At 46.9% G+C, this 26,439-nt stretch overlaps 3 protein-coding genes across 4 annotated transcripts in view; 1 reads left to right on the forward strand and 2 right to left on the reverse strand.

The window, feature by feature from the left end:
* The window catches only part of PARP14 (poly(ADP-ribose) polymerase family member 14), a 94,016-nt gene extending 91,876 nt beyond the window's left edge, over positions 1–2,140 (reverse strand). Inside the window, exon 1 of the mRNA XM_084642727.1 lies at positions 1,867–2,140. Within this exon, the coding sequence (XP_084498853.1) occupies positions 1,867–2,053 (187 nt within the window). The 5' untranslated portion in view covers positions 2,054–2,140. The remainder of the gene's footprint in view (positions 1–1,866) is intronic.
* Positions 2,141–6,837: 4,697 nt separating this feature from the next.
* Positions 6,838–26,426, reverse strand: DTX3L (deltex E3 ubiquitin ligase 3L; the record flags this gene model as incomplete). The annotated part of the gene is made up of 5 exons (XM_084642735.1): positions 6,838–11,249; positions 19,846–20,063; positions 21,861–23,408; positions 24,462–24,697; positions 25,940–26,426. The coding sequence occupies 5 exons, from the start codon at positions 26,424–26,426 to the stop codon at positions 11,180–11,182; spliced, it is 2,559 nt and encodes an 852-aa protein (XP_084498861.1). The 3' UTR covers positions 6,838–11,179.
* PARP9 (poly(ADP-ribose) polymerase family member 9) overlaps positions 25,865–26,439 on the forward strand; it is a 35,073-nt gene continuing 34,498 nt past the window's right edge. Inside the window, exon 1 of one of the 2 annotated variants that reach the window (XM_084642737.1) lies at positions 25,865–25,964. The gene's annotated coding sequence lies outside the window, so the exon portion shown is untranslated. Of the gene's footprint in view, positions 25,965–26,101; positions 26,240–26,439 lie in introns of those variants that run through there. The other variant, XM_084642736.1, reaches the window with a different exon arrangement.

A 26,439-nucleotide genomic window follows, 5' to 3' on the forward strand; every position in this document is an offset into this window, starting at 1 on the left:
ACAGGAGAGAGAAAAATATTTGAAAAAAAAAATTAAATTTTGTTTTTAATTCCAGTGGCACAAAAATTGGCAGGGGGGCTCAGGGGCAGGCGGAATACTGAAAGGACTTGTAACTGGCTTTTCAAAAGTGACTAGAGTTCACATTGATGGTATCTTTTTAAGGACAGGAAGAGACAGAATAGCCTAGTTAATTGAAACAGGACCTTCTGACACACACTCTCTTAGAATACACGTAGGGGGGCTTGCAGGGGCAGTAGCCACCCTAAAATTTGCCTTGTCCACCCCATAGCCACCCCTCCCAGTGCAAAGGTCACTCTTACTTCTGCAAAAAGAAAAGGAGTACTTGTGGCACCTTAGAGACTAACCAATTTATTTGAGCATGAGCTTTCGTGAGCTACAGCTCACTTCATCAGATGCATACCGTGGAAACTGCAGAAGACATTATATACACACTGAGACCACGAAACAATACCTCCTCCCACCCCACTCTCCTGCTGGTAATAGTTCTGGTTAAACTTGGATTTAAACTTGGAGAGTGGTCAGTTTGGATGAGCTATTGCCAGCGGGAGGGAGGGGGAGAGAGAGAGTGTGAGTGTGTTTCCGGGGGTGGGGGGGGTGTGAGAAAGCCTGGATTTGTGCTGGAAATGACCCACCTTGATTACCATGCACATTGTAGGGAGAGTGGTCACTTTGGATGAGCTATTACCAGCAGGAGAGTGAGTCTGTGGGTGTATGGGGGGGGGGGGGGAGAAAACCTGGATTTGTGCTGGAAATGGCCCAACTTGATGATCACTTTAGATCAGTTATTATCAGCAGGACAGCGGGGTGGGAGGAGGTATTGTTTCATGGTCTCTGTGTGTATATAACGTCTTCTGCAGTTTCCACAGTATGCATCCAATGAAGTGAGCTGTAGCTCACGAAAGCTCATGCTCAAATAAATTGGTTCGTCTCTAAGGTGCCACAAGTCCTCCTTTTCTTTTTGCGAAGACAGACTAACACGGCTGTTACTCTGAAATCTTACTTCTGCAGGTCTGTGCTGCTGCTACCCTCAGAGCTGGGTGCCAAGGCAGCAGCTGTTGCACGCCCACCACCCAGCTCTGAAGGCAGCGTGGCCAGCAGCAGCAGCAGAGATGGGGGCCATATGAGCACAGGGAAAGGGGGAGCAAGGAAATAACAAACGTGGAGAGGGAGCATCCAGGGAGAGATATGGGGAGGAGTGTGCATAAGAGAGAAGGTTCACAGGCGGGGGGAATGGGAAATCACAGGCGGGGAAGGGCAGCATCAATGGGGAGGGGGATCACAGGCGGGGGAAGGGGGACATGCACAGAGGAAGGCGAATCATGGGGCTGGGGCAGGATGCACAGACAAGAGGGAATCACAGCGGGGTGAGGGGACGTGCTTAGGGGAAGCGGGGGGGGCGCGGACTGCCCCGAACAGCGGGCGTGGGGCCTGGGGAGGAGCCCCACACGTGCAGGCACCGTGCGAGGAGCCGCGCCCGAGCTGGGAGCCCCCGGGACGCTGCTGCTGCTGCGAGAGGGCCGGGCCGGGGCCGCTAAGCGCGGGCTCGGGGCTGACCTCGAGCAGCAGGCCGGGCGGCTCGGGGCCTCTCCCGCCAAGACAGGCAGCGAGAGGCCAGAGCCCGCGTGCTCGGGCCCTGCGTGGGGGCGGGGGAGTCTCAGTGCCTCCCTGGGCGTGCCCACAAGCTCCGTAGTCACCCACCCCGCCGCGCCATTTTCTGTGCAGCCCATCTCAGCTCCTCGCCCCCCCCCCCGGGGCTGGCACCGCCCCGGCTTTAACCCCAAACTGCCAAAAATAAACATTAAGAGACGGGTCAGGGTCTCCCCCCCCCCCCCCGCGACGCCTTACCCTCCTCCTGGGCGAAGCAAACCAGGACCTGGCCGGGCCGCTCCTGGATCTCGCACTCCCCCCCTCCGGATTTCTTCCCGCTCTGGAAGTAGCAGAGGAGTTTTTTCTTTAGGTTCTTGGGGAGCCCCGAGCCCCCCCAGGCCCCCTCCACCAGCAGCGGGAAGGGGCACGTCGCCTCCCCGGCCATGACCAGCTCCTGCTGAGGGGCAAACCGCCCACCGGAGGAAATCTGCCTCCTCACGGTACGAAAAACACCCCAGTTGCTGAGCTGCTTTCACTTTCGTTTCTCAGCGCCTCCCAGGGTTTCTTGTCTGCAACGTGATCCCGGCCTGCCTCTGAGATAGGAAACTAGGGCGGGGGCAGGGGTTCGCTTTACGCGTGCAGCGTCCCCCCCCCCGCCGCCTCTCTTGCGGCGTGCCCCAGATAAACCTCCCCACCTTGGGTCATGGCACCCTGCAAGCCTCCAACCTCACCCCGGGCATCCCCATCCTCTGCCAGCACAGCCCTACATGCATCTGTACCAAAAAAGCACAACAAAGATAAAGCAGCATGTAAGGATGCTGGCTTTGGTGGGACCCAACTGAGAGTACCAATTCAGGACAAATTGTTGAGAGTAGGACAGTTACAGCGCAAGGCCGAGGTTCCTTTGCACACCAAGGCAAACCAAACCAGCCAGCCAGAGAGGACTTTGGTTTTACTCCACTGGCTAACCATAAGTCACACAAGCAATTCCCTTAGATGCTCCAGTTTCCCAGTATCACCACCAGTGCCACTCGTTATAGGGACAAATGATTATGAAAGCCAATGCCCCAGTAAAAGAAAAAAGGTTATCCTGATCCCAAAGGGCCAAGCCCCAGACCCAAGTCAATATACAAATCAGATCTTACCCACAAATTACTCTGTTGCTACTCCTTTAGAATCTAAAAATCTAAAGGTTTATTCATAAAAGGAAAAAAAGTATAGATGAGAGCTAGGATTGGTTAAATGGAATCAATTACATACAGTAATGGCAAAGTTCTTGGTTCAGGCTTGTAACAGTGATGGCATAAGCTTCATGTTTAAATCAAGTCTCTGGAGTACATCGATGGTGGGGATGGGTCATGCAGTCCTTTGTTCAGAGCTTCCATTTGTAGCAAAGTTACTCCAGAGGCAAGAAGCAGGATTGAAGACCAAATGGAGGCGTTTTCAGGGCCTTTTATATCCTCTGCCCTGTGGAAGATCACAGCAGCAAGATGGAGCCTGGAGTCATGTGGGCAAGCCACATATCCATGCATGACACAGTTCTTTACAGGCTGACCCCCATTGTTTACATGTTAGTTTGAAAGTTCCCAGGAAAGCTCGGATGTGTATTGGCGTCTCCCAAAGTTCATTGTTAGCCAAGTGTTTCTTGATTGGGCACTTACTGAGAATAGTCCTTTCTTAAGAAGCTGACCAAATGCTTCACTGAGGCTTCTTAGAATCAAAACACATTGAGATACAAGTACATAGCCAATATTCATAACTTTAACTACAAAAATGGTACACACATACAGACAACATAATCATAACCAGAAAATTATAACCTTTCCATAAACACCTTACACGACAACCTTTGTACAATATTTGCTGCAAATATATAACAGTGGTTGCAACAATGATCTATACAGTCACAGGTTATGTCCGTAACGTCATACAACACAACTGGGGACACCCTCTCCCCTCGCACGGTTTAAAGGGTTGTAAAATGAAAGAAATCAAGGACCCCGGTGGTTGTGGGACAATCTGCTAGAAATACACTCATCTATGTAATGAGATTTCAGGATTGTCTCCTCTCTTGTTGTAAACCCTTGAAGGTTGGTTGAGTTAGTGGAAAGGGATGGAAACAGCTACAAGCATGCTGGAGAGCTCTTTTTGTTGAGACTGTCACCAGGTTAGATAGATCATCATCGGGATTCATGGTCTGTTACTGTCCAATTTTTTAACTTCTCAGCTCTTTTCAACTTTTTTACACTTTCTGAATTACACCCCTATGACAACAGGAGTTTTCACTGGCCTAGTCTTTTATAGCCTTCTAAATCCTTCTGCAGTGCAAGGATCCCTAGGAAGGGGAATTTCCACTATACAGTCTGGTAAGTCCTAGCACTTCACCCTATGAATAAAATGGGAAAAGGTTAGATTTGCTGAAAGTTTTTCATTACAGCTGGCACTTCTGAGCCTCCTGCTGGGAGCAGCCATGTTGTGGGGATTCATATGTGTTTCATATGTGAAAGTGTGCAGTGTTGTAGCTGTGTTGATCCCAGGATATTAGAGAGATATAGTAAGGTGTGAAAGTGGCAGTGTGTAGGTCCAGTCCCTGGCTAGCCTGAGAATATGGAGCCTGCAAAATTGGCATAACTGACAATTGCAGCTATTGGCTCTTGCTCTGCCCTTTAGCCACACCTCCTCCCTCTCTATTACAACACTTAACACTTTTTTGTTGTAATTTTTTATTTCCTCTCCCATATACAAAACCAATCTAGGAAGAAAACAAATATATGGAAATAAAAATACTGGTCTCAAATCTGCAGCTGAGTCAAAGCAAACATCAGTGTTACATAGCTGACCAAACAAAATCAATTGCTGGGCAAAAAGCAGGAGTTACCAAAAAAAAAAAAAAAAAAAAAAAAGGTCACTAAAATACACTGTTAAGCAAGCAGTAAGTCTGGCCATGATATTTCCTTATTACAGCCATCTTAGACTATATCCAGACTTCCTGTTTTTTCACACTTACCTTAGTATGTACAGAGAGGGAGATAAATGTGATAGCTATTTCCCCTCTCCCTTCCCCCCAGCTTGCGTTTGTTATGCTAAGTTCCTGCAAAGGCCTGCTAAGTGCAACAAGCAGAATAATTGATAGTCCAGCCCAGTAATTGGCAGTGGCTAGGACACCTGGCTGGTTGCTGAAATGCACCATACAGATGAGCCATTCCAGCAACATCTGTCAGTTTGTAAGGCAATATACAGACTCAGCTGCAAGCGAGACACCAGCTGTTTTTCCATATTATTGCTCATGTCACATATTCTGCTAGAAACTATATTGTTTGATAGAGGAACAATTTCTAATTGCTTTCCTTGCTTCTCTGCTAGCATTATGTTTGTCATGTCCTTCACTGCTGGAAGAATCAGTTCTTCAGCAATTGTATGAGGTTTCCCAGCTTTAGCAATTCTGTAGCTAACTTTGTATGAAGTTTGAGTGCTTTATTGTTGACATGGGTTGTGTTAATAACACGCAGTTTTCCAGTCTTCAATTTGCTTATGTCATAAATATAAAGGGAAGGGTAAACCCCTTTGAAATCCCTCCTGGCCAGGGGAAAGCTCCTCTCACCTGTAAAGGGTTAAGAAGCTAAAGGTAACCTCGCTGGCACCTGACCAAAATGACCAATGAGGAGACAAGATACTTTCAAAAGCTGGGAGGAGGGAGAGAAACAAAGGGTTTGTGTGTCTGTCTGTAGTCCTCTTGGCCGGGGACAGAACAGGAATGGAGTCTTAGAACTTTTAGTAAGTAATCTAGCTAGGTATGTGTTAGATTATGATTTCTTTAAATGGCTGAGAAAAGAATTGTGCTGAATAGAATAACTATTTCTGTCTGTGTATCTTTTTTGTAACTTAAGGTTTTGCCTAGAGGGGTTCTCTATGTTTTTGAATCTAATTACCCTGTAAGATATCTACCATCCTGATTTTACAGGGGGGATTTCTTTATTTCTATTTACTTCTATTTTTTATTAAAAGTCTTCTTGTAAAACACTGAATGCTTTTTCATTGTTCTCAGATCCAAGGGTTTGGGTCTGTGGTCACCTATGCAAATTGGTGAGGCTTTTTATCCAACATTTCCCAGGAAAGGGGGAGTGCAAGTGTTGGGAGGATTGTTCATTGTTCTTAAGATCCAAGGGTCTGGGTCTGTAGTCACCTAGGCAAATTGGTGAGGCTTTTTACCAAACCTTGTCCAGGAAGTGGGGTGCAAGGTTTTGGGAAGTATTTTGGGGGGAAGGACGCGTCCAAACAGCTCTTCCCCAGTAACCAGTATTAGTTTGGTGGTGGTAGCGGCCATTCCAAGGATAACGGGGGTAATATTTTGTACCTTGGGGAAGTTTTAACCTAAGCTGGTAAGGATAAGCTTAGGAGGTTTTTCATGCAGGTCCCCACATCTGTACCCTAGAGTTCAGAGTGGGGGAGGAACCTTGACATGGTGGCAGCGGTGGGATCACCATGTCAAGGTTCCTCCCCCACTCTGAACTCTAGGGTACAGATGTGGGGACCTGCATGAAAAACCTCCTAAGCTTATCCTTACCAGCTTAGGTTAAAACTTCCCCAAGGTACAAAATATTACCCCCGTTATCCTTGGAATGGCCGCTACCACCACCAAACTAATACTGGTTACTGGGGAAGAGCTGTTTGGACGCGTCCTTCCCCCCAAAATACTTCCCAAAACCTTGCACCCCACTTCCTGGACAAGGTTTGGTAAAAAGCCTCACCAATTTGCCTAGGTGACTACAGACCCAGACCCTTGGATCTTAAGAACAATGAACAATCCTCCCAACACTTGCACTCCCCCTTTCCTGGGAAATGTTGGATAAAAAGCCTCACCAATTTGCATAGGTGACCACAGACCCAAACCCTTGGATCTGAGAACAATGAAAAAGCATTCAGTGTTTTACAAGAAGACTTTTAATAAAAAATAGAAGTAAATAGAAATAAAGAAATCCCCCCTGTAAAATCAGGATGGTATATATCTTACAGGGTAATTAGATTCAAAAACATAGAGAACCCCTCTAGGCAAAACCTTAAGTTACAAAAAAGATACACAGACAGAAATAGTTATTCTATTCAGCACAATTCTTTTCTCAGCCATTTAAAGAAATCATAATCTAACACATACCTAGCTAGATTACTTACTAAAAGTTCTAAGACTCCATTCCTGTTCTGTCCCCGGCCAAGAGGACTACAGACAGACACACAAACCCTTTGTTTCTCTCCCTCCTCCCAGCTTTTGAAAGTATCTTGTCTCCTCATTGGTCATTTTGGTCAGGTGCCAGCGAGGTTACCTTTAGCTTCTTAACCCTTTACAGGTGAGAGGAGCTTTCCCCTGGCCAGGAGGGATTTCAAAGGGGTTTACCCTTCCCTTTATATTTATGACAGCTTAATTTTCATTTGAAAAATTCTGCAGGTTTATCTGTATACAGAGCGTGTTTTGTAGCTAAATTATGGCTGAGTTTAGCAGGTACGGTAACTCCTCGCTTAACATTGTAGTTATGTTCCTGAAAAATGCTATTTTAAGCAAAACGATGTTAAGCTAATCCAATTTCCTCATAAGAATTAATGTAAATAGGGTGCGCTAGGTTCCAGAGAAATTTTTTTTGCCAGACTAAAGACTATACACATATACACAGTATAAGTTTTAAACAAACAATTTAATACTGTACACAGCAACGATGATTGTGAAGCTTGGTTGAGGTGGTGAAGTAAGAGGGTGGGATATTTCCCAGGGGATGCCTTACTGCTAAATGATGAACTAGCACTCAGCCGAGCCTTCAAGGGTTAACATGTTGTTGTTAATGTAGCCTCACACTCTACAAGGCAGCACGAATGGAGGGAGGGGAGACAGAGACATACACACTGTGTGAGAGAGAGATATGCATTGCCCCTTTAAGTACGCTGACCCCATTGTAAGTACACTGCCCTTTTAAGTAGACCAGCAAGTTGAGACAGCAGCTGCTGCCAGGAACCTCCCTCCGTCCTGAGCCTTGTTGTGTCCTCGTCCCCCTGCCCCAGTGCTCTATGGAGATGGGGTAAGCGGGGTTGTGGGGGGTAGGAGCAGCACCCTCACATTAGCACCTTTCTTCCTCCCTGCCCCGCACAGCAAGCAGGAGGCTCCCAGGAGCAGCTCCAAGGCAGAGGGTAGGAGCAGCACATGGCAGTGGGTGGAGGGACAGCTGAACTGCTGGCAATTGATAACCTGCTGGGCGGCTGCTGCACAGGGAATTTAGGGGAGGGGGGAGCTGATAGGGGGCTGCTGGTCCACCCTGGTTCCAAGCCCCCACCAACTAGCTCCAACGGGCTGCTCTTTCTGCAAGCAGTGGACAAAGGTGACGGCATGGATCACTTGATGAGAATCTGTCTATTCATTCCCTTTGGGGCACCTGCCATTGGCTGCTGTCAGAGGACAGGATACTGGGCTTGATGGACCTTTTGTCTGACCCAGTATGGCCATTCTTATGTAAAGTAGGTGGCTGCCAAACAACGTTATAAGGGAGCATTGTGGAACTTTAAATGAGCATGTTGTCTAATTGATCAGCAAGGAAACCACATTAATCGGGAAGATTTTAAGTGAGGATTTACTGTATTAAACACTAAATAGAAAGCATTTTATAACACGGAACACACTGCAGCGATTATCTACTTCTGGGGGAATTCTGCACCACTGCACAATGCAGAATTTGTGCAGAACATTAATTCTGTGCAGAATTTCATTCCCCCCCCCCACAGAATTGACATTGCAGAGCTGTTGGTTGCCACTAGGGCCCACACAGTGCCTGGCTCCTCAGCCCCCAAATAGAGGACGCTGCTGGGATAGTGGGGGACAACTAGGAGCTGGAGGGTTCTCAGCAGCTGCTGTTCCTGGCACACCCTGAAGGAAGGACGCAGCATGCGGGAAACTCCACACAAGCCCACTCTGACCAGCATCAGGCTGTTTCTCCCTGTGGATCCCTGGGCTCTGGGGGAAGGAGGTGCGGGTGTCTGGCCTGAGACTGGACACAGGGGTGGGGGGGGGGGGTGGTTTGCAGGTGTCTGGGTTGAGGGGCATCCTGTAGCTGGGCTTTTTTGGGGGTGGGGGGTGCAGGTGCCTGGCCCTGCTGCTCAGCTTTGGGGGTGAGGGTGTCTGGTCCAGGGGGCCACATGCAGCCACCTCCAGCACCCCCCAAATACCCTCTCCCAGTAAACACAAATCCCTCCAGCACCTCCCAATTGTACCTCCCTCCCACCAGCAGTGTCAGGATGGGGACAGGATGAAAAAAGGAGAATCAACTAAAAAAACAGAGGGACAGAATTTTACCCAAGATGTGCCCAGATGGCACATATGATACACACAGACTGAGGCGCCCAACAAAAGCATGACAAAGAAACAGAAATTGGGTTGTCATAGGGGTTTTTTAACTCTACTACTGAAGGAATATTTTTTGTTGCCTGTATTGTTATAGACATACTTGCTGACAGGTACTTCGAAATAAATTACCAACATAATTGAAAGGGGCATGATTATACCCCATTATTTTGACAAATAAAATATGCAGAATTTTGCAATATTGTGTGCAGAATTTTTTGGCCCTGTATTTCCCCAGGACTAAGTGATTGTATATCTTCTTATATAATGCACATAAAGCCAAATCTAATGTAAAGTTCCTCATACTTCCTGTTCTTCTTTGTGCTTTCATTAATTTTGTCACCTTCCATATTTTTACATTTCACCCCAGTGACTGTTATTGAGTGTGCTTCCTTATTACTGACTACACTTGTGTCCTGGTTGATTTAATTTTTTTCTATCGTATACTTTTCTTCTCAATGCTTCCACTTTTTAACCACTGATCTATTTTTGTCACATCTCCCTTATTTTCTTTTCACCTAAAATTATTTTGTGGTGTAGACTTGAATGGGCAGCTGCCAGTACTACCAGAACCCCCCGCCAGTGAAACGACTCATGGTAGTATATCTTGGCGGGTTTGGGCCTTTGTAAGATGAGTGGAAAAGTAAACCACCTCCACTATGGTTGAATGTTTTTGATGCATTGCATCACAGGCACTTATATGGTGCACAGAGAATGTTGGTGAGACCTACGTGAAGGCTCCACCCTCGCTGCCCTCCTGTGCATGTCCAGTACAGGGTTGTGGATGGTGTAACAAGACAGGGCTTCTCCCCTTCTCTCCCAAGGGACCCCCTGCCACACCCAGAGTCTCTTTTAGGCCGTTTTATTTTCCAAACTTAAGCCAAAACAACAAAGACAGTTCCTCAGCTCACCACAGGCTATAACTTCCAGGAAATTTTTTCTTTTTACCTTTCAGGATCTCACTGCTTCCCCTCCCAGAGGGGCCTAGCAATCCAAATGCTACAGCTTCCTAGCTGTGAGTCGCCCTTCTCCAGGCCCAGGTGCCCTCTTTTAAAACTAATTTGGTCAGTTGATGTGGCACAGGTGCACTGACCTGGCTCTTTCTTAAAGGGTCATTGTCACCCTTTAATAGGTGAATATGTGATTCAGTGTGAAAATAAGCAAGTTTACCTATTCTCATTTTTCCCCAGTGGCCTTTCAGCAAGTACTGTATAAAAAAATACTTTCATATACTGAAAATGCACTTCCCCCCACCCCACAAATGAGTTTATTTATCAGCAATATAAATTAACTCTAAAGTACTTGCTTGGAGGTGAGCCACTGCATGTGATTCATTTACAATGACATCTAGGTTGCAGAATCTTCTGGGATCTCTGCTACTTTCTTCTGGCTTTTTGGCAGGGGTGGTCAGTTATGTCAAAACCTCATTTTGTTGTAACACTCACCTATTCCTTCCATCCTTTGTATGTTGTCATAACTTACTGTGTTTATCAAAAGGTGGGCCTGATCCTGCAGCTCACATGTGACTATCCCCATTGATTCCACTGACTATTGCCTGCCCCTTAGATTGTAAAATCCTGGGGGCAGGAACTCTCTCTCTTCTATATTGCTGGATAGCACAATGCACACCTATGCCACTGTAAAAAAAGTAAAATATCTTTTTTACATATTATCTGTATGTGCAGTAAAGACTGCATGGAATTGCAGAGACAACACGAGACGACTGAAGGAGACCACATTTTTACTTTGTGAAAACTACTTAGCTAATAATCACCAAGTGCACTAACTCAGAGCCATATGTTTTATAACTATAAATTTAAGAAAATTATTTTGTTAATGTAAAATATCATCAGTAAAGTAAAATGTCTACAACAATCAGATCTATATCAGCAGAGAGTACTTCATCCACATGCTGGAAGATACATTGTGATTACAAGCAAAATAAAATTAAAAGCAATTTAAAATGCAATGCCTATAGGCTTGTGGTACATGTAGTCAAAGACTTGGAACCAGGTCCTGACTTTCAGAGGTGCCAGGCCTCTGGATTCAATGGGAGTTTTGGGCAATACAGAAATACTGTGCTTTTCTTGGAAGAAGTCCTCTAAACTTTATATATGCACCTGTAATCAACTGATATAATTAAGTAAATGCTATATCTTATAGTGAATAAAGCTTGAAAGCAGTTGGTTGACATCTTTATTCAATTCCTTTTGATTTCAGTTCTTCTCGAACACGTTTCAGATAATTAGGATCAGGATAACCAAACCTAGGGACAAGAGAGAAGACTTGTTTGGGCTATTTACATAATGAAACAATATTTCCCAATTCTACAGCACCTTCCATTAAAATCTCTTAAAGCACTTTTACAAACATTAGTCTTGCAATGCTCTGTGAAACAAACAGGCCCTAATTTACAGATGAGAAAAGTGAGGCACAGAAAGGTTAAAGCTAAAATTTTCAAAAGCAGCCATTCATTTTGGGTGCCCAAACTGACACCTTGAACTGGATTTTCAGACCTGCTGTGTACCTACAATTCCACTTGTAGTCTATCGCAACTGTGGGTGCTCAGCAACTCTGAAAATAAGGCCCTAATTGTTTCAAAATAGGCACAGTACTCAGGCAGACCTGGGGGTGTTAATGGGATGAGTCTACAAAAGTGGTGTCTTTCGTCTCTTTTGATCTCAGGCCATACAGGAACCACTGTGAATCCTGGTACAAATTACAGCATCCTTAGGGTTGCTCTAAGTCAGGGGTCAGCAACCTATGGCACGTGTGCCAAAGACAGCCTGCGAGCCGATTTTTAATGGCACGCTGCTGCCTGCCGGGTCCCAGCCACCGGCCCCACTCAGCCCGCTGCCGAACCCAGGCTGGGACCCCGGCAGGCAGCAGCGTGCCATTAAAAATCCTGCCTGCCCCGGCCTGCAGTTCTCCGCCCCCCCGCGGGGGGCAGGGTGAAGAAGCTTGGTCCTGCCAGCTGCTGCTGCAGGTCAGGAAACTCCCCCCTCCCCCGCCTCTTCCTCCAACGTCCTGCCCCTCCTCCTCTCCCTCCCTGCCACCATTTAGCTGATGGCCTTTGTGAGGGAGGGGGAGAAGTGAAGCAGCATGCTCCTGCTCCAGGGAGGAGGCAGAGAAGAGGTGGGGATGGGGCCTTGGGGAAGGAGGTGGAATCAGGGCATACCCTCTCCAGCCCCCTGCCGTGAGCCACTCTGGGCAGGGGGCTGGGACCATCTCCACCACCCTAGCCCACACCCCCAGCCCTCTGTCCTGACCCTTTCACACGCCTCCAGCCCTGACCCCTGCACCCTCCACACATGCCCCCAGCCCTCTGCCCTGACCCCTGCACCCCCCCCCAACCCCAGCCTTGACTCCAGCACCCCCTCACACTCTCCCAGCCCTCTGCCCTGACTCCTGCACCCTCCTCACAGACCCCCAGCACTGTGCCCTGACCCCTGCACCCCCCTCACACACACCCAGCCCTCTGCCCTGACCCCTGCACCCCCCCCCACAACCCCAGTCTTGACTCCAGCCCCCCCACATACTCAGCTCCCCCCCAGCCCTCTGCCTTGACTCCTCCACCCTCCTCACACTCCCCCAGCGCTCTGCCTTGACCCTGGCACCCCCCTCACACACACCCAGCTCTCTGCCCTGACCCCTGCACCCCCCCAACCCCAGCCTTCATTCCAGCCCCCCCCATACCCAGCCCCCCCATGCCCTGACTCCTGCACCCTCCTCACACACCACCAGCCCCTGCCCTGACTACTGCACCCCCACACATACCCAGCCCCCCCACCCTGTGCCCTGACTCTTGCACCCCCACATTCTCACCCCCACCCAGAGCACCAAACAGGAGCTCCTGCACTCCCCCCCCCATTCCTACCTGCACCCCTCAGACCAAATGGGAGCTTCCCAGGTAAGCACTCCACACCCAAACCTCCTGCCCCAACCCTGAGCCCCCTCCTTCATTCTTGCTCTTGGCCAAACCCTTCACCCCAACCCCCAGCCTGCTCCTTCCCCCCCAGCCCTGTGCTCAGTGCACTCCCACCCTCAGCTCAGTGCAGAGAGAGAGGAAGAGAATGGGCTAGAACAGGGAGAAGGTAGGTACCCACTGTATGTGGGCAGGGCCAGGATCCCAGACCAGCAGCGGGCTGAGCAGGGCCGGCAGCTGGGACCCTGGGTGGCAGGAGCCAGTGGAAGGAACCCCAGACCGGCAGCGGGCTGAGTGGCAGCAGGCTGAGCCGCTCAGCCCACTGCTGGTCTGGGGTCCTGGCCGCTGGCTCCGCTCAGCCCGCTGACGGCCCCTTGCCAGGGGTCCCGGCCACAGGCCCTGCTCAGCCTTCTGCCAGCCTCGATGAATGGAACCCCAGGCTGGCAACGGGCTGAGCGGGCCGGTGCCATAAGATCAGCATTTTAATTTAATTTTAAATGAAGCTTCTTAAACATTTTGAAAACCTTGTTTACTTTACATATGACAATAGTTTAGTTATATAATATATAGACTTCTAGAGAGAGACCTTCTAAAAAACGTTAAGATGTATCACTGGCACGCAAAACCTTAAATTAGAGTGAATAAATGAAGACTCGGCACACCACTTCTGAAAGGTTGCTGACCCCTGCTCTAAGTGATGCAGTGGGGCTCTTATGCTAACTGGTGGGGACATGCCCCGCCTGCCTTACAAATATTTATTTATTAATATTTCAGATGGTTTACAATAAAACGTTTCAATTATAGGATCTTGACATGTAAGTACATACCTTATTACAAAACTGCCAATATTTGACAGCATGTTGTATACTAACAGTCCAGTTTATATCATTCCTTTGACCTTTTTTTCAAATGATTTAAAACAGAACTATAACTTGATGTGTGTATATTTAACCATTCATAGTCAACTTTTTGAAACCTTTACTGGGAAGCTGAATGTTTTCTGGGGAGGGGAGAAGGAACTCAGGGGCTAGAAGCTATGGGAAAGCAGGTGGTGTTCAATGGCAGGACCTCAGCCCTGTAATACACAGAACTGCGGTTGTCCCTGCCTCAATGTCCCGGAGTTGGTTTGGGGAGAGGGAACTCAGGGGCTAGAAGCTATAGGAAAGCAGGTGGTGTTCAATGGCAGGACCTCAGCCCTGTAATACACAGAACTGCGGTTGTCCCTGCCTCAATGTCCCTGAGTTGGTTCAGGGATGGAACCTATATATGTCAGTCTTCATCTATAACTCCTGACCTCTGGCTGGGTTACTTGTCTCTTCCCCCCTTCCAGGACTAAAAGGAGTCTGGCCCGACCCAAAGTTCTACTGGTCGCATTAGTGGGCTTTTGATCAATCGTTCCAGGAGTTTGGCCGTCCTCTTAGGGCCTCTTCTATCCCCCTTTACAGGTTTCTTCCCTTCTTTCTTCAACAGGGCAGAAGTAAAGTAAATTAGAGCAGGAACAAAAAGCCAAAGTCCAGTATTCCTGTTATTGTTTCTACTTCTGGTCAAAGGTCGTGGCAGTCTTCACTCCTCTCAGTGTAGGGTAGGGGACCCAGACTCCTATGGGCCCCAGCCCAGGGCCCCTGGGTGATACAGTCAGAAACTTGTTTTGTTTAAATCTCCTGCTGCTTCTCTGAGTTGCTTCCTACCTCAGGGTCTTGCAGCTACCTGCCTGGTAATCTTCTCTGATCCATTCTGGCAATAAAATGGTTTCTCTGAGCAGCTTCCTCTGGTCTGACCCTGTGGAGCTCCTTCACAGTGGCTGTTTCTCTGGATTGCAGCATTTTACCCTTGCTGTTGTTAGGGTGCCCATTGGCTGAAGCTGGGGACATGACTGCTTCCTTTTTAACACTTTAGTGTCCATTCCCTTGTAGGGTCTATATAGCTCATCATAAGGAGGATGTAATTCAGTTACTGTCTGCTATGTGTACCCTTCTTGACTATCTATTGTTCCTCTGAGGACAATATCAAAGCATTTCAATTATTTCAAAAAGAAAAGGAGTACTTTTGGCACCTTAGAGACTAACAAATTATTTCAGTATTTCTGTTGTATTCATTTCCCGTGCCAGGGATATACTATTACTTTCATTCATTTTTAGTGAGTTTGTCTGGCACTGCTCTCACACTGACATGGCCCTTATATGCCTTAGGTTGCAAAAAGCAGTGGGGTATGGCCAATTACCCAGATTCTACAGCACCCAGGGATTCCCCACTGCATGGGGAAACTTCGCTTGCTCCAGTAGGGCTGCTTTATGGCCTGTGACAGCAAGGTTGGTGCAAAAGGGCCAAACTGGGAGCCAGGTTTGGCCCCACATCTTCTTTCTTTTAGTCTTATCCCTTATCACAAGAACATCTTTTCTCCTCGATAGTTTATACAGTAATATAGTTTACTATTTTCTCATGATAGTGTAGAGAAGTTCATTAATATAGTGCTAACCATTGTAATACTGTGGGTTACATAGTACATACAATTTCTAAGCTCCAGTAACTTGTTTTCTTGTTAAACAACATACAAAACTCTAATGCTGTAATTTAAAAAAAACTGCTGATTTGTGCATTTTGTAGTGAAGGATGTCTCACTCTGTGAAAAAAATTACTTCCATGGCTGCCAGTTTATAATTCAGAATAAAACTAAAAACATGAAGTAGACTGGATGGTTCAAAGGACTCATAAAAGGATAAAAGAGCTTTTCATTGATATGTCACTGGCATGACTATGGCTCAGGTTAGGTCTATAGGGACCATGAATCACAAGCACTCATACCACCAAAACTGTCAATGACAACTGAAACTATTGTTGGCAACCTCAGAAAAGAGGCCAAGGACACGAAGACTGAAGACCCCAAGGAGATACTACCTTTTCGTCAGAGATGCGATACATTTGAGGGGATGTTTGCACATCTCATCTATGTTGTACCATTTTCTATGGATAAAAACAGTCTTCATAGCTCTGTCCACGAGAAGTGAACTGCTGCAACTTGCAACAGAGTGACTTCTCTTGTACAAGCTGCAACTGAGCACAGCATCTACCCCAGCCATCCTGTTTTGAGTGCACACAGTGCTCTGCACCCACAAGCAGCACTCCTTGCAAGTGGTGCAGGATATAGGGATTGTTGCACCTACCCCACAGTTCCTAGCACAGCTTCCTAGAGCAGGTGCATTAATGTCTATGGTCTACAGCGTATATGGCCACCTGTTTACATTTTGGGTTTGTTCCAATGGATGCTTCTAATAGTTCTGGCCTGTCCAAAGACATACACATGCACTATGAGGGGAAGAGCCTATGCCCTGTTACTCCCTCACCCTTGCAGATACAATGGTGGAGAGTCATTAGGATCTCTCAAAGTGCTGCTAGACTGACTCTGGGCCTGGAGATCCAGACCATATTGCAATGATCATCTAGGACAGTGGTTTTCAAACTTTTTTTCTGGTGACCCAGTTGAAGAAAATTGTTGATGCCTGCGACCCAACGGAGCTGGGGATGAGGAGTTTGGAGTGTGGGAGGGGCTCAGGGCTGGGGCAGAGGGTTGGGGTGAGGGCTGCGGAGTGGGGCTGGGAATAAGGAGTTCAGGGTGTGAGAGGGGTCTCTGGGATGGGGCAGGGGGTTGGGGTGCAGGCTCTGGGGTGGGGCCAGGGATGCAGGAGGGGGCTCCGGGTCTGCGGGGGTGGGAGGGAGGAGGCTCAAGGCTGTGGCAGAGGGTTGGGGGCGAGGGCTCTGAACTGGGGTTCAGGCTCTGGGGTGGGGCTCAGGGATGTGGCAGATGGTTGGGGTGAGGGCTCTGAGCTGGGGATGCAGGCTCTGGGGTGGGGCCCAGGATGACAGGTTTGGGATGCAGGAAGGGGCTCCAGGTTTGGGGGGGCACTCAGGGCTGGGGAAGGGGATTAGGACATGGGCTTACCTTGAGCAGCTCCCGGTCAGCAGTGCAGCAGGGGTGCTAAGACAGGCTTCCTGCCTGTCCTGGCACTGCAGGCCACACTGCATCCCAGAAGCAGCCAGCAGCAGGTCCAGCTCCTAGGTGGAGGCACGTGGCTTTCACCTGCAGGCACCGCCCCCACAGCTCCCATTGGCTGGTTTCCAGCCAGTGGGGGTGCGGACCCAGTGCTCAGGGTGGGGGCAGCGTGCGGAACCCCGTGGGGCCCCTCACCCCAACCTTAGGAGCTGGACCTGCTGCTGGCTGCTTCCAGGGCACAGTGCGGTGTCAGAACACGTAGGGACTAGCCTGCCTTAGCCGGGCAGCACCGCCAATGGGACTTTTAACGGCCCGGTCAGCGGTGCTGACCAGAGCCGCTGCGACCCAGTACTGGGTTGCAACCTGCAGTTTGAAAACCACTGATCTAGGAGATGAGAAGATTGGATTCATTTACATATTCAATTATTTTGAAATTTGACTCTTTAATTTGACTGATTATTCTGTTTTGGTATATATGTATTTATTTATGCCCTTGGAGGAGCCTCATAGGACAAACAAATAATTTAAAAACTAATTTTGCACCTGTCATAAATATAAAGGGAAGGGTAACCACCTTTCTGTCCATAGTGCTATAAAATCCCTCCTGGCCAGAGGCAAAACCCTTTCACCTGTAAAGGGTTAAGAAGCTAAGATAACCTCGCTAGCACCTGACCAAAATGACCAATGAGGAGACAAGATACTTTCAAAGTGGGGGACAAAGGGTCTGTCTGTCTGTGTGATGCTTTTGCTGGGAACAGATCAGGAATGCAGCTCAGAACTCCTGTAAAAAGTTAGTAAGTAATCTAGCTAGAAATGCATTAGATTTCCTTTTGTTTAATGGCTGGTAAAATAAGCTGTGCTGAATGGAATGTATATTCCTGTTTTTGCGTCTTTTTGTAACCTAAGGTTTTGCCTAGAGGGATTCTCTATGTTTTGAATCTGATTACCCTGTAAGGTATTTACCATCCTGATTTTACAGAGGTGATTCTTTTACCTTTTCTTTAATTAAAATTCTTTTTTTAAGAACCTGATTGCCTTTTCATTGTTCTTAAGATCCCAGGGTTTGGGTCTGTGTTCACCTGTGCAAGTTGGTGAGGATTTTTATCAAGCCTTCCCCAGGAAAGGGGATGTAGGGCTTGGGGGGATATTTTGGGGGAAGACATCTCCAAGTGGGCTCTTTCCCTGTTCTTTGTTTAACACACTTGGTGGTGGCAGCATAGGGTTCAAGGACAAGGCAAAGTTTGTACCTTGGGGAAGTTTTTAACCTAAGCTGGTAAGAATAAGCTTAGGGGGTCTTTCATGCGGGTCCCCACATCTGTACCCTAGAGTTCAGAGTGGGGAAGGAACCTTGACAGTACCAAATGTGTATGTTTTTACAGAATGTTAATATGGTATTTTTCATTCTGTATCTGGGACATGTGCTGAAGTGGGAGTTGGGGTGTGGGTTCTTGGGGGATGGGTAAAGCTGAAACAGGTGGAGAACCACCACATCTGCTCTCAGACTTGCTTGCTCTGAAGAAAGGAGAGTACTTTACAGCCAGCAGAGATCAGTTGAGTAGCTACTTGGGTGCCTTTTGTCATATATGCAGCTAGTAGGTGAGTGGCTTGACAGGTGACAGAGCCAGTGCCATTAATTGTGAGTGTCACAAAGGGTGTATCATAAATATAAAGGAAAGAGTAGCATAAAATTCCTCCTTGCAGCTGTATTGAATCGCTTTACCTGTAAGGGGTTAAGAAGCTCAAATAACCTGGTTGGCACCTGACCAAAAGGACCAATAAGGAAAGAGGATACTTTCAAATCTGGGCGGGGGAGATTTTGTTTGTGCTCTCTTTGTTTGTTCCCTCTCTGGACAGAGAGAGAGAGACCAGGCAAGAAATGATCCATCTAAGATTACAAAAATTGTAAGTAAGGCAAGGAAATGCATTAGGTTACCTTTTGTTTCAGCTTGTGAATTTTCCCTATACTAAGAGGTAGTTTTATTCCTGTTTTTATAACTGTGAAGCTGAGTCCAGAGGGGAGTCCTCTGTGTTTTAAATCTTGTTATGACACTGTAAAGTTACCTTCCATCCTGATTTTGCAGGTGTGATCCTTTTACTTTTTTCTTCATAATAAAGATCTTCTTTTAAGAACCTGATTGATTTTAGTGTCCTAAAGATAAAGGGTCTGGTCTGTACTTACATTAAAGGCAACTGGTTGGTATATTATTCTCAAACCTCCCCAGGAAAGGGGGTGAAGGAGCTTGAGGGGATATTTTGGGGGAATAGGGATTCCAAGTGACCCTTCCCTGAATTTTTATTTAAATCACTTGGTGGTGACAGCAATACCATCCAAGGACAAGGAAAGGAATTTGTGCCTTGGGGAAGTTTTTAACCTAATCTGGTAGAATATAAGCTTAGGGGGTCTTTCATGAGGGTCCCCACATCTGTACCCCAGAGTTCAGACTGGGGAGGGAACCCTGACACGGTGCAACGTAGAATTGTATTTGGAGGAATAACAGCATTGTTGTATCTACTGTGCTTGCATTCCCTGACCACACCGGCTCTGCAACAATAAAGTGACTGAGTGGAGTATGTAATGGTGCTTAGTCTTGCCTAGAGTAGGTAAAATTGCTTTGGTGGTGGTAATGTCTGTGTATTACTGAAAGAAGTTTTGTGCATGGACACAAGGGGCCTGTTTCTCCACTGCCTTGCACCTTGCGTAGTTATTTACACCTGTGCAAACTGAGTGTAAAATGTATCAAATCAGGATTCTTACAGCAACCCACTTTTCACAGTCGTAAATGACAACACAAGGTGCAAGGCAGTCGAGAGTGTGACCCAAGATGTTTTACACAAGTGCCAGTAACTTGCAATGGTGTTAGCAATGCCAAAATTATTTAGTAGAAAGAAGGTTCAGACCTGTCAATCCAGCATGTTTGGCAAGCATTAAATTCACTTAAAAATACTCACATTTCAGGTCCCCCAGATATGCTTGTTTTATGGTGAATATCATTCCAGGTGATCGTATCATTTGCACCAGAAGTACGTGATTGCCCCACCGTGAAGATCAATCTTTGGTCAAAGGCCCTTGTAAGCAGCTGCAAAATTTCTCTTCCTTCCTTGTTGTCAGGTAAGTATGCTGTTCGACTTGTTCCAAAATATCGTCTGCCTGGGTTTGGATGGTTTTTCTGTTTTGTAAAGAATACAACACAAATGGTCTGTAAACCCAAGGCCCTTCATTTTTGGCTCTTTAAAAAAAAATTTCTTGAGAATGTATCAGTATTTATTACAACTAAAAAAAAATGGGGAGAAGGGCAGCAGGACGAGAAATCAGTAAAAATCAAAAGTGAAGGACAGCAGGCAGGAGGGTGATGTTTGGTACTCACAGGGGTAGAGCGATGCCCGCTACATCCTGGTATTCGGTAGGTTTGGAGCAGTGCCAAGTACTTACAGGTGCAGCAGGGGACCTCATGATATAGCACTTGAGGAAGCCTTCCACGCCCTATGGGTCTGTCACTGCAGTGGTCAGGCAGCTTCAGCTGCCAGGACCCAGGTCCCTTCCCAGGTCTGCTCTCCCACTGAGCAGAGGGAGCCATGCTGAAGGGTGATGGCCAGGAGGGGAGCAGAAGACTGTGCCCTGCGAGTACTGGCTCCCCTGCCAGACAGAGCTCCCTCCCGACCCTTTAGAGAAAGTGGAAGGGACCATGCTGAAGGACTGGAGTCAGGAGGGTGTCCGTCTGATAGAGAGGCTAGTACTCATAGGGCGCAATGTTCAGCTCCCTGTAGGCCTGTTGCTGCAGTTGGGCATTCTTGGCTGATGGGACCCAGCTCCCTGCTGTCTCTGAAAAATTCATGGGTTCCAAAAAAGCCAAAAAGTTTGGGTGAAAAATTGATAATGCCTGAAAACTGACTTTTTCAAAACCCCAGAATTTTTCAGAGAAAATCAGTAAATATCCAAAACAAAGGGCCTTATATATACACCATAGATACTGGCAGATGTGTGAAAATTAATTTGCCACCTCAATTTCTGCAATGCTCTTTATTCCCATCTCCCCAAATCCATTCTCCAACTCCTTCAGTCTGTTCAAAATCACATTGCATGCTTAATTTGACTTTGCCTTTCTATTTACACATCTTCTCTTTCACTTCTTCACTGGTTTCCTGTGTATCTGAGGTATCACTGAAATTCATCCTCACTTTCAATAGCCTCACCAGAACTGTTCCTTGTTAGGGCATCTCATCTCTCCTTTCTTCCCTGCCCATCCCCTTCATTCAGTTTCTCACATTTTCTTGTCTCAATTAATTCATTCATTGTTGTTTCTAAATATCATGTTCTTGCTCTCTCTCTTCCTCCTCTCCCTTGCTTTTCTACTGATGTCATTGCAAGTGTTATTTGGTCTGCAGTAGTACCTAAGTGTCTTGATCAGGGCCCTATTGTGCTAGATGCTGTAAAAACACATAACATAATCCAAAGCCCTTACAATCATTTCCTCCCCACAATGAACTACACACTTCTGTAGCCAAGTGCTGGGCCTGATTCCCCCCTCACAGCAGTTTTACACCAGCATCACTTCACTGATTTCAATTGAGTTATTTCAGATTTACACCTACATGAAAGGAGAAACAGGCTCATTGCGTATAACAGTGAGGGCTTCCATTTTGGTTTTATCTTTCATTTGTATTGATTAATATTTGATATTTTTGTGTTTCCCTTGTAGCTCTGATCCAGCATTGGGTGTTAGTACTGCATATTAATAGAAGTCCATAGAGAAATATCATCATATTATATGATGTGATATGAGATCCTATTTGGAAAACTGGGATTTGTAATGTATATTCAGAGTACCAGAGCCTAACAAAAATATTGGAATAAATATCTGCTGGATTAAAAAAAAAATCTCTTTAGGATTGGAAAAATATTGGATTCTATCTTCGATTTCGGTTTTGTTAACAAACACCTTTCACACACTTTCAAATATACTTACCGTTTGAACCCCACCTGGCATATGATAGTCAATCTTAATAGTCCCACACTGAGGATAGCCAGTGACTGGATAAGGAAGCTTTGAGAAAGACATTGTTCCTTCTGGCTGATTTCCTTGTATGAGTCCATAGAATGTATTACAGACAGGACAGGCAGGTTTATACGTCATTGCCTCTTGGATGCATGCTTTGCAAAATTCATGTTTGCACTTTTGCAGTACTTCTTTTTGATAGATTTTATCCATGCAAATGGCACACTCATCTTTGTCTTCCTCTCCTCCTGCTAACTTTGGACTAGGTTGTTTTTTGGGAGGAACTCTATTCATTTTCCTATCATCATTTGCATCCTGGGAAGTTCCTGTAGCACCTCTCCAGCTGGTACCATAAGGAAGAGCTGTCCCTTCTTTAATCTTTACAGGGCCTTCAATGTAAAGAAAGCTCCTGATGTGCTTTTCAGCAGCTTGCAGAAGATCTGGTAAACCTTTTAAACTGAGTTTCTCCTCCTTTTTCTTAAGTATTATACCTGGGTTTTCCAGTTGTAGTTTATTAAAGTGTTTATTCAGCTGTTTTTTCTGATCACCTGAAAGTTTCAAGCAGAGGTCTTTTTCAGTTATCATTGCTGAGGCCTTCTGAAATGCACTAATGAAGCTTTCATAAGCATGTGCAGACATATCTGAATCTTTGTTCTTGGGTTTAAATATGATGCATGCTCTCTGGTTCTGTGGAGAGCCCTTGTTTTCTATTATGGTATCAAATGTTTGATTTATCAGTTCAATTTCTTTATTTAATATTGTTTCCAAGAGTTTAAGCCTAACAGAATCAACTTCAATTCCATTCCTATATGTGTAAGCTTCAGATGTTATTTTCACAGGTTTTTCAAGTGGGCTGTTCACACTTTTTTCATCAAGAAATTTTTTCGCAGCCAAAATCTCATGTGCTGGACCACGCAGTATTACTGTACTTCCTTCATTTTTGGCAAGAAGATTCCTATACCTGGTATTTAATTTCTGTAGTGTTTCATTTAACTGGGAACTGTTTGTCAAATAAACTTTTTCTTGTTTTAAATCTGCTATTCCTTTTTGAAAATCAGTGATAAAAGACTGCTGAGCTCTCTCTACTAATCCAGAACTCCCAACAGATATGAAGTATACTGAAGTGAGTCCATTGTCATGCTCTTTGCTTTTTATCTTTACGTTGAAACGTTGCTGTAATTCTTTAATTTGTTCTTCATAGACATGGTTAAAGTATTCATAGAGAGCTGACGGAACTTCAATATTGTTCACTTCATCCAAACCATTCTCATTCATATCTTCCAAATCATTCTTTCTTTCAAAGTGTGAAAAATCAGTGTGTTGGTCATTTTTTATAAGGAGTTCATCAAAATAGTGATACACTTTTTCAATATCTGCATAGTCTCCTGTCACTTTCTCGATGCTGTGGTCACTAGAATTTTTTTCTATTTTTAAGTTTGGCCACAGAATGGTCACTTGTTGTCTTTCCTGTTTAGTGAACAGGTCGGTATTCAAGGTTGCAGACACGTGGAGAAAAATCTGAAAATGAAAGAACAAGCAGAGATCATTAGCAGTTTTCCTAAAATTGTCAGCTTGTTCTTTCAAATATTTAATTAAAAAATCTTTCTACACTAGTTCTCAGTTTGCCAAGATTATTTTGTTCTTACTATATATAAACACTCTTGCATATAGTCTTCTTTGAACTCATGTATACTGATATACTGCCATTAGTATCCCTATGTACACATGCATGAGAACCAATCTTGCTCCCAATGAAATCTGTGGAAAAACTGCCCCACTCCAGTTCCCATTAGAAGATGGGAATGTAGAGGCCATCCACAGCTCTCTTAAATTGAGACCCAGTACACATTAGCACAACATAAAAAGCAACTCATGATCTACTTTGCTGGTACGTATTATTCCTTATCCCACAGGAACTAAGGACCATCACAAACCTCATGACGCCAAGTGCAAGGCGCACTTCTTTGACCTGCCTTCCCTACCAAAAACAGACAGAGCAGTACAGACATTCAAAAACAAAGAAACAACCCAAAACCCCACCAAAACAAAGGACTACATTAGATGAGAGAATGAACCACTTGTCATAGATGTGCTTGACACTTATTGTGTACTGGAATGTGCTCAGATTCTACGATGACAAGAGCAGTGTAAGAACCTATATGGAATAGAATATCTGATTGTATTTACTAGTTCCTTTGAAAGGGTTCCTGTACGTGCCTCAGTAGCAGCCAGGCATACAAATTGGTTCTGAAAAATATAAATGTCCCTCAATTTCAGAGGACGTACACATGCCACAAACATAATTATGACTGCAAATCCCTACCACTGCATTACAAGTCACCATGCCATACTGTATGCCTATATGTTAATTAGGAGTATGGACATGTCTCAGTGGTTGCTGACCATGAAGTTTATAAATCTAATGCACAGTAACAATTTCCAACTCTTCTGTTCTGGCTAGAAGGTGAAATGAGCTCTTTCTCTCCAACTGGTGTATGGCAGCAGAGCTGTACATCTGTAAGTCATGAGAATGTGAGAGCGGGGTGAGTTATTTTTCTATATTAAACATACCTTTTCAGTAAATGCTCTAGAAGATGAACTGGCATCATGTTTTTCACCAAGCTGTTTCTTATCAGATTTCTTCTGAAGTTGTGAAAAGCCTGAGGTGCTAGATTGGCCCGAGGATTGTATTGTAGGCTGGCTTTCTCCATGATCCTCTATCTCTGAATCTGCCTGGATAAATATCTTCAGACTTTTGCCATCAATTTCTAGGGCATGGTCTTCACGTGATTTCACACAGTTCTTATCTATTGTGAGGTGGGAATAAATTGGAGGAGGAGAAGGGATCCTCTACTTATTCTGGTGTATCAATGAACACTAAACAGATTCTTCATTGCTTTGCCCCAGTGTAGTCATTTTCACATGTGTAAAAGCCTAACATTCTGATCTGGTATGGTTTTACACCCACTCTGCACCCCTATGAATGATTACACAAGGGGAAAGGAAGAGGGAAAAACAACCCCCAAGGAATGCACACATACTGTATATACTGTGAATTTTAAGGTTTGAAACAAAATGTGTTCAAGCCTCTTTTGTACTGCCCCAGTGCCGGGGTCCTTAGGTGCTGGCCTAGGCCATGGCACAAATTAGGGCCCACCATCTAACTGTTATACTGTATAGCACTTTTCATGTGTGCATCTCAAAGAGAACTATGCTGGTTGTCAATGGCTACTAAGGTTCCCATCCATGTTCTCTTCTCCCTGACCATGTCCCTACACCAAGGACCAAGATGTGGGTAACATAGGAGCAGTTATGGGAGTTTTACATTACTCAAAGTTTGCTCTACACGTAGTACAGCCGGCACTTGGCAGAGCTAGCATGCCACGGACCCAGAGAGGTTCACAGCTGGGGTGCTGCCTAGGAGCATTAGCAAGTATAGCACAGGTGGCTACGGCTGGCACATCACCACCCTGCTGAATGTCATAGCTGATATGCCATCCATTGCCCCTGCTGAGTAGCAGCTTGCAAAATGTTTCAAGGGGCCCAGCCTGCTGCCATGCCGAGTGACACAGTTGGCATGCTGTCACACTGCACTATGGGCGCACACGATCCCTGTGGCACAACTGGTGGGCTGCTGCCATGCCATGCCGCTGAGGGACAGGACTGGCACTCTGCATCACTGGGGGCATGGATGGCACACCCCGCGTTCTCCCACCTCTAGGGCATGGCTAGCTCTCCCAGGCTGCACCCCTCACAGGCCTGGGACACACCCGGCTTGCACACACAGACACAGAGGGCACGGCGGGCACACCCTGTGGACCACCCCCCCCAGGGCATGGCTGGCACACCCCCCCCAGCCCCCTTTGGGGCTGGCATGCACTGACATGCTGTTGAGCTAAAGGGCGCCCCCCCCAGCCTGGCACCCCCGCCCCCCTCGAGAAGCCAGAGTGGAGTGGGCCATGCCCTCCCCTCAGCGAGGCGCCGAGGGCACCAGCCAGCACCCGGCGCCGGGCCGGGCCGGGCCGGGCCGGGCCGCGCACCCCCCTCACCTTTCTCCGAGCGGAAGCACACCAGGTAGGCGCCCGGCTCGGGGCCCCGCTCCACCTCGCACTCGCCTCCCCCGGAGCGCTTGGCGGACTGGAAGTAGCTCTCCAGCTTGAGCCGCAGCTTGTCGCTGGGCCGGGCCGCGGGAGAGACCCGCACCAGGAGCGGGGCCGGGAGGGCGGCCATAGCGCGCGGGGCCTGCCGCTGGCGACTCGCGCGGCGGCGGCGACTCACTTTCGCTTTCGATTCCCAGCGTCGGTCGCAAACAGCAGAAACGCCACGGCCCGGCCCGGCCCGCCTGCCAGGTACCGGGGCCACCCCGTCCCGCGGCGCGTGTGGCGGGGCGGGCGCGCTAGGGCCCCCCCGGGCGCTGCTGAGGCGCGGGCCCCGGGGCTGCGGTAGGGCGCATTGTTTGCGCCCGGGCGGTGCTTCCTTCGGGGTAGCCAACTGGCCGCTGCCAGCAACGCCTTGGGCGTGCAGGGAGCGCCACATTCGGTGCTGATCT

Source organism: Lepidochelys olivacea (genome assembly GCF_965140295.1).
Source record: "Lepidochelys olivacea isolate rLepOli2 genome assembly, chromosome: 11".
Lineage (NCBI taxonomy): Eukaryota > Metazoa > Chordata > Testudines > Cheloniidae > Lepidochelys > Lepidochelys olivacea.